The sequence below is a fragment of the Balearica regulorum genome, chromosome 1 (assembly GCF_011004875.1).
Source record: "Balearica regulorum gibbericeps isolate bBalReg1 chromosome 1, bBalReg1.pri, whole genome shotgun sequence".
NCBI classification, from domain to species: Eukaryota; Metazoa; Chordata; class Aves; order Gruiformes; family Gruidae; genus Balearica; species Balearica regulorum.
In genome coordinates, this window is record NC_046184.1 from 100,890,665 (window position 1) to 100,903,091 (window position 12,427).

The 12,427-nt window shown below is 43.1% G+C and overlaps 1 protein-coding gene across 5 annotated transcripts in view; it reads right to left on the minus strand.

Moving 5' to 3' along the window:
• MPZL1 (myelin protein zero like 1) overlaps window positions 1–12,427 on the minus strand; it is a 41,749-nt gene that overhangs the window by 13,577 nt on the left and 15,745 nt on the right. For 2 of the 5 annotated variants that reach the window (XM_075768561.1, XM_075768571.1), the window contains exons 2-5: window positions 11,208–11,368; window positions 7,915–8,128; window positions 1,693–1,825; window positions 27–100 (exon numbers count right to left, since the gene is read on the minus strand). In XM_075768561.1, coding sequence (XP_075624676.1) covers window positions 67–100; window positions 1,693–1,825; window positions 7,915–8,128; window positions 11,208–11,368 — 542 coding nt within the window. In that variant the 3' untranslated portion in view covers window positions 27–66. Of the gene's footprint in view, window positions 1–26; window positions 101–1,692; window positions 1,826–7,914; window positions 8,129–11,207; window positions 11,470–12,427 lie in introns of all 5 variants that reach the window. The other 3 variants (XM_075768536.1, XM_075768551.1, XM_075768544.1) reach the window with 2 other exon arrangements.

Here is a 12,427-nt window from a genome sequence, read left to right on the forward strand (position 1 = left end):
CAGCAACCACCAACTTGATTAGTTACCATGGTGTCTAGTGGGACTGGAAGAGAAGACCCAGCCCTGTTACATTCCCAATCTGGCGTCTATATCAGGATCTCTGTAAGGAGAGGAAGATAAGCAGGATCCGATCCCAGCACACCAAGGCAGAAAGAAAAAAAACAAAAAAAAAAAACCAAAAAAACAAAACACCAAAGTCAGAGCATGAACGGAGACTGTGGCCATGCAGGGGTTCCAGATGCCGCGCAGTGCCCCAGCGCACCTCAGTTCAAGGCAGAATGATTATCTAAGAGTAAGTGCATCTCACCACCACCACCACCACCACACACTGGGTTAGCATCACGTAGAAGACAGTCCGTAAGTTTGGAGGGAGTCGCAGCACACTTGGTTTCTCTTTACACGTCATGCAGAGCTGGCATGGTCAGTGAAAGCAGTATTTAAACTTCAGAGATTACTTTCCTGAGAGAGCAGTTAAATCTACTACAAGAAATTACAGTGCATGAACTACCCATGGTCCAGGCTCAGCACCAGCACGTGGCCTTCAGCAGGAAGACCCTGGAGAGCAGGTCACTGGGAAGCAAGGCAAGTGGACCACCTCACGCACACTGCTGGTGCATGACATTGCAGGTGTCTTTTCAGTTCTTAGGGGAAGGACACATGCAGAAAGGAAAAACCAGGCTTTCCACACAATTTTGAGCACACACAGCCGCCTTTGCTATGTTTAGCCTTACCATTGGGCAATAGCCAACTCAATTTCTCTAAGCTCACCAACTGGGAAAAGGACAGGGCAAAGTTTAATTTAGAAATCCCCACAAGTTTCTTTTTGGAGTTATTTTCTTTTATCCCACAGGCAACCCAAAAAACCTGCAGGAAGCAGGAATATTTGTTGGGGAAAGAACAGAAGAAAGTTCTAAGTTTGGAGTTTGTTTCTAAGACTACATACACAATTTTCATTCCTTCTTATAGAAGCAAATTACCAGCTAATTAGAGAGGAGAGAAAAGGAAGTGCCTCCCCCACCAGCACCAAGCTCCATCACCACAGGACTCAAGCCTGCATTTGTTAGTCCTCGTTGCTTTTTCATATGCCCACTCAAAGATCTGTGCTTCACTTTGGAGCTACCCTCCTAACACTAAAAACTTTGCAGAGTAACAGTTAACAAAAACCAGACAGTGAATGAGAATGGATGCAGAGGAGCTACTCCTTCCTTACTTTGAAGTGTGGTGATGAATGGGGTTTTGGCAAGCATATTGCAGGGTCAGGAGCCAGACAGTGGTAACTGAAAAGTCCAGTCTTAATCTCAATACAGAGCATTCCTCCAAAGTGCATGTGTGGCACTTTTCCTTTGGGGTGGGAGGCAGTAGGAGGAAGCAGGGCTGGAGGGAAGGGAGGGGCAACAGACCAGAGCTAGGGGACCTTGGATTAAACATTTGTAGGGCACATAGGCTTGTGGCTAGGGATCAACTCCAATACTTAGTGATTTTCAGGTGCAACTCATGCTCAGCAGGTCTTTTCAAGCACAGTACAAAGATAATTATTACAGGCAGATGACCAGTGTTCCACATGGCCATACCCTATCTCTAGCCACGGTTGCCAAGACTCGGCTGAAACAACTCCTACCCCCCTCTAAGCCCTCCCTCTGATCCTGCTGCTGTTCCTCACATCATCCACAGGTGAGGAGGGAGATCTCTTACCCAGAGTATCGTTTTTTAGAGTTGTTCTTTCTGATGACAAGACACACGACAATAGAGATGAGCGGTGAGAGACCTGTAACCGTACCGATGACTATCCCTGCCACCATGGCAATGGGGAACGCAGGCAGGCTGTCTGGGGAGAGAAGGGAGAAAACATTCAACTCTTCTGCATTCCCTGATTAACAGCAGTGCAAACCACAAATGCTCTTGACCTTGGATTCATCTAGAGCAGAAGGCACTAATGTAATGTCCCGGATTGTAACATGCAGCCTAAGTGGTAGTGATAGCAGGCAGCCAGCACAATAATGAACAGCACACATACCAAGAGCGTTCTTAATATCATCATCCTTCAGAAAAGAGTTTATATCAAACCAGTAATTTTTACGTCAGAGAACACAAGTGACAGTGAGGACAATCCTGTCTCATTTTGTATCCGAGAGGGAAAAAAAAGAAGTTACATTCATCTGGCAATTCCCAGCAAGGTCAACAGGAAAAGGCAGGCACACTCGAAAGCAGATTTGAAGGCAGCGCATTGCTAACCGACTGAGAGTGCTGAAGACCAAGTGTTCTCTGGGTAGCATGCAGCAGGCAGCCTAGTTACTACCCACGATCACTCTTAAGACCGTTTATACACAATTCTAGCGTCTCAAAATACATCTCTATACATTTTTATAGAGTTTTTCCCTTCTTAAGTCAGGATCATTGTACGATATTAGAAATATACTCATGGGAACACAGCATTGCTTTACTCACGTTTTCCCCAATAAAATTTTGGGGGAAGGAAGGCCAAGAAAGAGCAGCCAGAAATAAAAGCCAGTCAGAGAATGAGTGCAAAAGACTTACAAGATAAAGATTACACAGACTACCACTATGGTTTTCCCCATAGGCCCTCCCCGCCTGCATCGTGTTTAATGCAAGGAACATCTTAGACCAGACAGCTTCTTACAAGACTCCATGCTATGCTAGCTACTTGCACCAAATACAAGTGAATCAGCATAAGAATCAATGGGTAAAACATATCATATAGAAAATCTTTCTCAGATACTTGCATCTGATCATCACGGAATCATTGAAGTCAGAAGCGACGTCTTGAGATTGTCTAGACTAACCCCCCTGCTCCAGCAGGGTCAGCTAACACAGCTTGCTCAATACTCTGTCCAGTTGGGTTTTGACTATCTCCAAGGATAGGAGACCCCATAACCTCTTTGGGTAACCCATTCCAGTGTCCAACCACAGTAAAAATGTGTTGTCTTATGTTCAGACAGAATTTCCTGTTGTCTCTTGTCCTGTCACTAGGCACCACTGAAGAGCCCGGTTCAGTCTTCTTTAGATCCTATCAACGTACATAAACACCTGATGAGAGGACCCCCCTGAGCCTTTCTTCTCTTTTACTGGCTAGACAACCTCAGCTCTCTCAGCTTCTCCTCATATGAAAAGGTCTAGTCCCTTAATCATCTTAGTTGCCCTTTGCTGGGCTTATTCCAGCGAGGACCACAGACCGTGCTTATAAAGAGCACTCCCAGCAAGTCTGCAGTCTGTAGACCAAGCCCATCTTGACATATTGTCCTGGTTTCGGCTGGGATAGTTAATGTTCTTCCTAGTAGCTGGTATAGTGCTGTGTTTTGGATTTAGTATGAAAATAATGTTGATAACACACTAATGTTTAGTTGTTGCCAAGCAGTGTTTACAATTAAGTCAAAGACTTTTCAGATTCCCAGGCCCTGCCAGCGAGGAGGCAGGAGCCTTCCGCAGGAGGTGCACAGAAACTGGACGAGGACACAACCAGGACAGCCAAACCAGACTGACCACAGGGATACTCCATACCATACAATGTCATGCTCAGCAATAAGAAGCTGAGAGAAAGGAGGAGGAAGAGAGGGGCATTTGTTATTTACAATATTTGTCTTCCAGAGCAACCACTATGTGTACTAATGCCCTGCTTCCTGGGAAGTGGCCAGACATCACCTGCTGATCGGAAGCAGAGAATAAATCTTTGTTTCTCCTTTGCTTCCACATACGGCCTTTTGCTTTATTAAACTGCGATTGTCTTGAACTACAAGGGTTTTTTTTTTCATCTTATTTTTCTCCCCTCCCTGTCCTGCTGAAGAGGGGAGCAACAGAGCAGCTTGGTGGGCATGTGGCATCCAGCCAAGGTCAACCCACCACACCGGGTTGAACCACAACACAGTACCCTGAAGCAGGGGCACAGTACTAAGAAAACAGGGCTTATATTCAGAACTGTTCATTTTGAGTTCAGGGACTTTCAGAAGGACTACCTGATCTCTAGCTGTATTGCTGATCATAACATCATCAGCTTTCCTAGCTCTCCAGTGTTAGATGCCAATTCATAACAACGTGATGATTCAGTCTTAGCAAGAAGTTAAAGATGAAGACATGAGTACCACAATTTAGAGGAAGACATCCATTCTTTCCAGAACCTTTCAGCAGCCCAGAGATCCATCTGCTATTAAGGAAGGGAGTCCTACAAATGGTAATACTTTTCACATACAGAAGACTGAGATTGTGTTTGAGTTCCATGCAAAGATAAATTCAAGGCATATAAGAAATAGGAATTCCCTAGTTTCTGTGCTTTTTCACCTTTCCAAGTGCAGGAATAACTGTCTGCAAAAGCATCAAAAACAGACATGCATTTCTGTTAACAGACCACTTGTTGCCTTGTGCACAAGAAAAACCACACACACGCTTTTTCAGAGCAAGAGCAACCCAAAACTATAGTGCAGAGTGTCTGCTGAAAGAGTGGTATGGCACCATCGAATCTGACAGTTTTGTCATTTCTTTGACTCAGGTGGGGTTTTTTGGCTGGTTGAATTGGAGCGAAGGACAGCCGGTTATGTTCTGTTGTATCGTATAAGAAAATGCAACTGTTTGCACATGAAATTAGAGTCTGGCTTTATTGCCTCTCAGAACATGGTCCAACAGACTACAGAAAAGCTCACACAATTTTACAACCACGTAGTTCAGCTGCAGAATGTCTCCTCCCCCCAGTTTCTCTTCCATTTTTCAGCATTCCACAGTTACATGAATTCCTCATAAGTACTTGCAGAGCAGCCAATGACTTCATTGTAACAGACAGTCCCAGCTACATAACCAAACACCAGCTCTGGAAGCTAACATTTAAGTTAATAGCTCAAGACAAGCCAAAAATCCAGCCTTTCAAAGAACACTTTTCACTAAGCATCACCATAATTCAAAGCAACTTCCATTTTTATTGAAAGTGTGTTAGTATCACTTTTATGAAACAGGCAGGAAACTGAAGTTTTCCATTGCTGCTAAGTATAAAGATTTTCATACAACAATTTAATTTTTTTCCCCCCATGAGAGTTCAGATTAAAGACGGACTACCTCCAGATAACACAAGGTGTCTTGAACACAGTGTTAAGTAGCTTCCTATTACAAGTAGGGGCAGCCTAATGTAAAGACTTGAATTCCCTACAAATTTCTGTAATTTAGGCATTGAACAGCAGTCCTTTCCAGATTCAGATGCACTAGTGAAAGAACAGTCTTGCTTCTCATCCCTGCCAGTAGGATTCTTCCAGCGTAGCTGATGGAGCCATTTGTGCAAACACTATGCAGATACTGCAGTGAAAGTCAGCTGAGTTAGCTTGGCTCGGCAATTTTAAACAGTTAAGCCAACCCAGAACTTATTCAATTTTTCATCCAAAATCTAAGGCTAACCAAGCATCTATGAGATCATTTAAATGTGTAAAGTACGTATGTGGCTTTGAATAGTTTACAACGCTAGACATATGATTCAGAACAGTTCTATGTATACACAGAAAAAAAAAAAGCACAAAAGTCAACATGTAATTATTTCAATTGAAAAAACTTCTCCAGGTCAGTTCAGAATGAGCTACAACCTATTAAAAGAGTAGTACTTTCAGGTAAAGTCAGAATGCAAGACAGTATTACACCTATAGCTTGAAAACCTGTTTTCTAGGTCTTCCTAAGAATTTGAAGACAATTGTTGCAGCATTTTTCTGATGATGAGAAGTATTGTTAAACACAGGGTTCCCTTCAGAAACAGTGAGATTTTTTTATCCAGATGCTCCACCTGTGGGGAAGCTGGCATGCAAATTTGTTGAAAAACATCAGCTGAATTAACGTACTGAAGTCAGTCTCCACTTGCTCCAAGACAGCATGACTTTGCCAAACCAGCAGTTGCTTTACTGCTTCTTGATAGAGACTATCGATGCATTGTAAGAAAATAAACTGACCCTATTTTATATAGATTTCAAACTTCCAAAAACCAGAAAGTTATAAGTGATGGTGGGACCTCCAGAGGTCCCATCCAACCCAAACTGCTCTGTGAAGAGTTAGATATAGACCTTGCCTACGTAAGTACATGGAATGACCTCATAAGCAGGAACACACACCTGTTATAGCAGCAGTATCATTTTAATTAGAGCATACATGTAGGTATCTTCCCTAACATATTGAAATCCAATGGAATACTTGTATCAGCACTACCATTTATGAATTCAACATTCATGCTTGTCCTTACTAAATCTGGAAATCTGCTCACTGTAAGAACCACTTTGTTGTAGGAACAGTCACACTTTGGCTGTGTCACGGCCCAAAGCCGAGCTACCCTGGGTCACATGGAGGTGGGGGGGGCTGTGCGAGGTTTGAGATTCCCTTGGGGGTAAATTAAGGTGAAACGACACCAAACGATCAATTAACTATTTTATTTAATTATGGAGCAATATAAACCTCCTCCCCAGAAAACATTGGTCTTTTAATGCTGTCTACAAGTGGCGGTATGTTACTACCGAAAAAGAGAAGGGAAAGAGGGAAAGAGGGAAAGAGGGAAAGAGGGAAAGAGGGAAAGAGGGAAAGAGGGAAAGAGGGAAAGAGGGAAAGAGGGAAAGAGGGAAAGAGGGAAAGAGGGAAAGAGGGAAAGAGGGAAAGAGGGAAAGAGGGAAAGAGGGAAAGAGGGAAAGAGGGAAAGAGGGAAAGAGGGAAAGAGGGAAAGAGGGAAAGAGGGAAAGAGGGAAAGAGGGAAAGAGGGAAAGAGGGAAAGAGGGAAAACAGACAGGAAGGGTGAGGTATCACCACCCTCAAATCCAGCAAAGTTGCAGCAATTGAAGTCGCTCCTCAGGTGGTGCGTGTGTGCAGTCGCATCGCGTGCTGCCCCTTAAGAAACTCAGCTTATTTGCACGACAGGCGAGAGAGGGCAGTACGCGGTCATCAGTCCCCGCCTTCAGTCTCGCTCCGTATGCTAATTATTTTGCACGCTCAGTCCTCTTGGATCATTCTGGAAATGAGTCTGGGGTCATCAAGGGGGTCTCAGGTGGTCACCAGACCTCCCTCTACCATCAATACCACGGTGTGACCTTGTTTCTACACAAGCGCAGTTGTTGCGGTTGTGCCATGAGGAAACTTGTTACTGAAAAAGACACTGTCCCATCTATGCGGGACTTGCTTCTTTCCGTTATCAAAACATGACTCGAAAACGATTCGTTTAAGGCATACCATTCATGCCACTGATCCGGTTTGTTACAGGCTGACCTCCAGTTTAGCTAGAACAATCAAATGTTTTGGATGGCCAAGGGAAATGAAGAGCCAAACTGACATATGGAATATAATTGCTCTTGAACCACGATCATTGTTACCAAATGCTAACCAGAAGCCTTAAATGACTGCAAGCAGCCAGCCCTTGCAGTTTATAAGGGTCATCATGGATACTGTAAGAATATCCCAGTAAAAGAGACTGAATGCACATCCAACACAAACATCTTCGTGTGGAAGACAATAGCGTTTCACTGTCTGTCAGTACGTGCTTGAGCCAGATTACTAGTTTTGTTTTCCAAATATATATACTGGATGGTTTCCAAAAAGAAGAGTCTGCCACTTGCTCTCCTTGCTCCCCAGATTTCAAAAGTCATCCTAACCCCTGATGTAGCATAATACAGAAAAAAAAAATTCATAGGACTTTGAAATGAGAAGATGGGTTTTCGTCAAGGCTTCCATCAGCTTTTGCTAACACTGGTTAAAAGCATAGGAATTAGTGGATATGAAGGAAAAGGGTATGACATTCAGTTTTTTAAACAGCTGACAGGATATCGGTTCTATTATTAGGACCTGAAAGAAAAGAATTAAAAAGATAGTTGTTCCCTCCAGGCTACTCCCCCACCCCCAAGAAAAGTGATACAGACACAGAAAGGTGAAGGGGGAAGAAAAAATATCATATAGGGTGAATACCTTTCTCCACAACTCTAACTCGGATTTCTCCTGGTTTGACAACGATATCAGGTGGGTTCTTGACATCGCAAATGTAAGTGCCATTGTCCCGGAACTGCATGTTTGATATACTGATAGAAGCATCTTTCTTGTTAAGATCTCCAGCCCAAGTGATCCTGTCTTTAAATGGTATGTCCTTTCCAGGGTATGGCTTTCCATTAAAGTAATAGAAAAACTGTAGTCAAGGAAAAGAGGATATAAGAACAATCCAATTAGAGATTACAGAGCTACCATGCTTCTCTCACTCTTATAGCATTCTCCCAGAATCCACTGTATTATACACAGCTAGTATTTGAGATTTTTTTTTCCTCCTGCCTCACCACTTTAGCCTGGCTGGTTGCCTCTGGATCACATAACCATGCTATGGCTTATAACTCAATCACACTAGCACAACAGACTGCAAGTTTTGGTTTTCTGTTAGTTTTGGTTTGTTTTGCGGTTGGATTGTTTGGGGGTTTTCCCCTGTTTTGGGGACACAGAGTTTTACAGACAAGGAGGTGCGGGAAAGAGAAGGCGGCTGGTAACCTGGGAATAATTAAAGGATAGAACAGTTCTGGATCACAGTCATCTGTCTTTCAGGCACAGGAAGCCTTCTGCATCCTAGTAGGAAAAGGAAACCAAGTTTCCTACCCTGTGTTTTGCTGTGTGTTACTTGTGACTACAGCACAGCTAAATTAACATGCAATACCCTCCTTCCCTCCACCCCCCAGAAAAAAAAATCTCTTGAGCAATTTAGAGCGTACCTAGCTGTTTTCCAGAAATCTTCACAGTGACTAAATACAACTGTTTCCCAGTTTTTAGGTGACTAAGTTGCACATTGGCCCGCACTCCTTAGACATGACCAAAAATCCTTAAAGAATGAACCTGTTTAGTACAACCTGAGGAGAAACTGTGTATTTCCTTACTATACCTGACCAAAATTGGAATTTACAGCAGTAGAAGTGCATAGACTTCTGCAGGACAACTCTGCTGTCAAACATAGAATGTTAGAACACTGGCCATTACCCTATAAGAGAGGGATCAAGACTGCATTGCCCAATCTTAATTTCACATTCTGAAAGACAAAAAGACAAACTTAACTCAACCAAGAATCAACCCGAACTCTCTTCAGTTCAGTCTCCAAAGCATGGTTAAAGAAATTTAAGACAATATTTCAGCTTTTTCTTTCTACAGCCTTCTTTACAAAACAGTCTCTTTGACACAGAACAACCTGGCTACAAGCCAGTCCTCTTTCCACTCAGGTCGTCTCCCATCTCTTTTCCTGTTCCTACCCTTGATCTGAGGCTTGCCATTCCAACATCCTCTCTATTAGACCCGCACTCTGAATATCAGGCCTGATCGCGTGGCAGCACAAATCTTATCCAGATCAGGTACGTGCACATGACCATCTCTTGTGCTGCAGTCAATCTGACACTTATTTGTTGTCTACAGGCTAGCATAAATCCAACAAACTATGTCATCTGGTAGGAAGTCTGCTAGCACACAGTCATCTGTCAACATTTTGGAGGAAATCTGCATCAGTCTGCAGCATTTCCAGCTGGATTATAGCCTTTAGCACAGAGGCACTGCGTTACCACACCCCTGTGCACTAGAGGAGTCATCCAACTGGAAGTCTAGAAGGCAAGAGGCAGATTCCCCAGCTCTCTAGGTGTCCTCACCTGGAGGAGGAGAAATCACAAAGAAAAACATGTCCTGAAACACAAGCTAAGTGACTCAAGCCACTCCATGCCTATGATTAACTGATTTAACATAAGACTTCTTTCGAGGCCTAAAGCTGATGGGTTTAGACTGGTTTAAGCTGATTGAAACATCTGATGACAGCAGAGTTTCACATTCATGCAGATATGTCTCTGTAACTGGGCATGTGGAGGGTGGAGGGGACAAGCAGGGGAAGCTTTCGGTCAAGTCAGCCTCACCACATGGCCACAAGATTGCCAGACCTGATTCTAAAGAGGCACAGGATTGTGCTTTTCAGAAGCATAGACTTAGCTCAGACATAAGCTGATCATGAGATTGATCTTTCAAATTAATGCCCACCATGCCATGTAATTGACGTGACTTGGGTTCATTAAAAAAAAAATCTTCCCTCTATACCTCCCACAGCCCCTCAAAAGAAACATGGAATTAACATCAGATCATGCTGGGTCACTTCAAAGATAATTTGCCAGGGGTTTTTTTCCCCTTTCAGTTGTGCTGATAACAACATCCAGGTAGAATGTCTAAATTGACTTCGCTGCCAAAAAACTGTTATGTCCTGAAGTTGTCTTTCTACAATAAGGGGTTTGGACAGTGATGCAGAAAGAGAAGGGCAAAACAGGATATACGGTGGATATTTCTATGGGGAGAGGAAAACATACAAACAGATGGCTTCTTTTCACCCATCCTGTTCAACATTGGCAGGAAATATGCCCTACTTCCTTAAGCTTCCCAGCTACTGCTTTGGCTTCCCAAAGAGAAGAGCTCCCTTTCAAAACTAAATATTTATTCACTGAAAATTCAGAAGCTGATTCTTCAGAGCTCTACATAGTGAACAAGATGCTCATACACTGTTTGGGATCATCTCTGCTCTGAGCATTGAAGGGCTCCTAGAGTTTAAATGATCTCAAGTCTGCAGGAAAGGGAAGGAGACAAACACTATCAGGCTGAGCAACCTGCTGTCCCCACATCATCCCTGCTGCCCCAGAGTCCCTTGTTCTGTTTCCTCTAATTTCTCACTCAGGGCAAGGAATAAGAGGGAAGTGGAAGTGTGAGAGAGCTGTTCTGAAACCAGGGAGGCTGGTCTTATTTAAACCCTTTCAAATGGAGGCTATGCAGCACACAAGCAGAAATTAAGCAACATGCACAACACACAATGTAACACTGTAATAGTAGTAATTCAAATTTTGTGACCACTATCATTCAGTGCACAGCTCCACAGCTCATTTCAAGTGCAAGAGGATATAGAACATAGGAAAAGATTCCTAGATGCTCATCTACTTCATACATACTGCTACCACACCAACACCCCTCTCCTCTGACTAACAAAGTACTAGTATATTTTGCAGCCATTGCACACTCCAGTCTTTACGGAGATCTAGCATATGACAATGCTTTTAAACAACTCTAAAAAGCCCCCCTAAAAAATCACAGTGATAAAGACACATGGAAGGAGGCTCCAATCCATATTTGCTTGCTCCTCAGAACCAACTGGAAGACCTCTGCACACTTATTACAGCCTCCCCTTCCAGGTTTGTTCCCCTACAGCCATTCCTTACTGAGATCCGAGTTGCGGCTCCCTCTGGTTGAAAACTCCAAGAAACAGATGCTGCGCTGCTGATCACTTCCACAGACGTAAATGTGCATGGAAGCTTTGCGTCTGTCCCGTTCTCCACAAATATCTCCTCCGGTGTGTTGACCTCTACTGCTGATACTTTGACTGTATGGGAAAGGTAAAGAGAAGAAAGAAGGAGAACAAGCGGCATCAGTGCTGTTTCGAGAATCAGGAAGTTGAAGCGGTAACTGTTCATATCACATTGCCTGTAAGGGGAAAAGAGAAGAGACATCAACAACAACTACATCAAGTGTGTGCACAGACATTGCATTATACCTGCAATACAAACAAGTATAGAGCAGGCCAGTTCACTTCTCTTTCCTTGTATTATCTGTTACAGGATGTTTTCCATCCACAGATGTTTCCTCTACAACAGTTTGTGGAAGTAAATTCTATGGTGCAAAGGATGAGCTTAAAAGTCTTTCCTACAGGCTGCCAGCAGACATTGGAATAAATAAGCCCCATTGGAGGAACTAACATCTTGGACCCAGCTATTACCCAATTTCCTCTCTGGCTCACATCTTGTTTCCCATCTCCAGTTTTTCTCAGCTGTAGGTAGAACAAAAGCTCACCTCTAGAAAGCTGAGGAGTAAACCTCTCTGGCTCCCAGCTAAACCATCTGCTTCTCCTCTCTGGCATGCTTCAAGGTTTTCATGTGCAAGACATCTTAAATAATCACTCAGCTATAGTTCAGAAGTGTGAGAGTAGTTTAGTGTCTTTCTACCATGAGGCTTATGCACAGTCAAAACAGCAAACAGACCACAACCACCTCCCAACTTTAAAGTAATTAAGGTTAATACTGTGCTTGTACTGGTAGTTTTCCTACAGAGTAAGTGAAATTCAGAAAACCTGTTGAACATATTCTTTATATGGCACCTTTTAAACTGCAAAGACACTATCCCTATCCATATTTAAGCAAAGATCTATCTGCACATTCATTCACGTTTATGTTAAATAACGTGTAATCTTGTGACATCACAAAAGAACATCTTTCAGTGTTTGTGTCGTGTCCATGTGAAAGCAAAGATCTTGTAAAATCACTGTGGATGGGTGGGCACGTGACATGTACCCTCAGTAACTCAAATATAAGTTTTGATTTTTATTGATGTTTTCAGCATAGAGATGGTACTAGTAATTTGCTTCTGATCACATGATTCGGCTTCT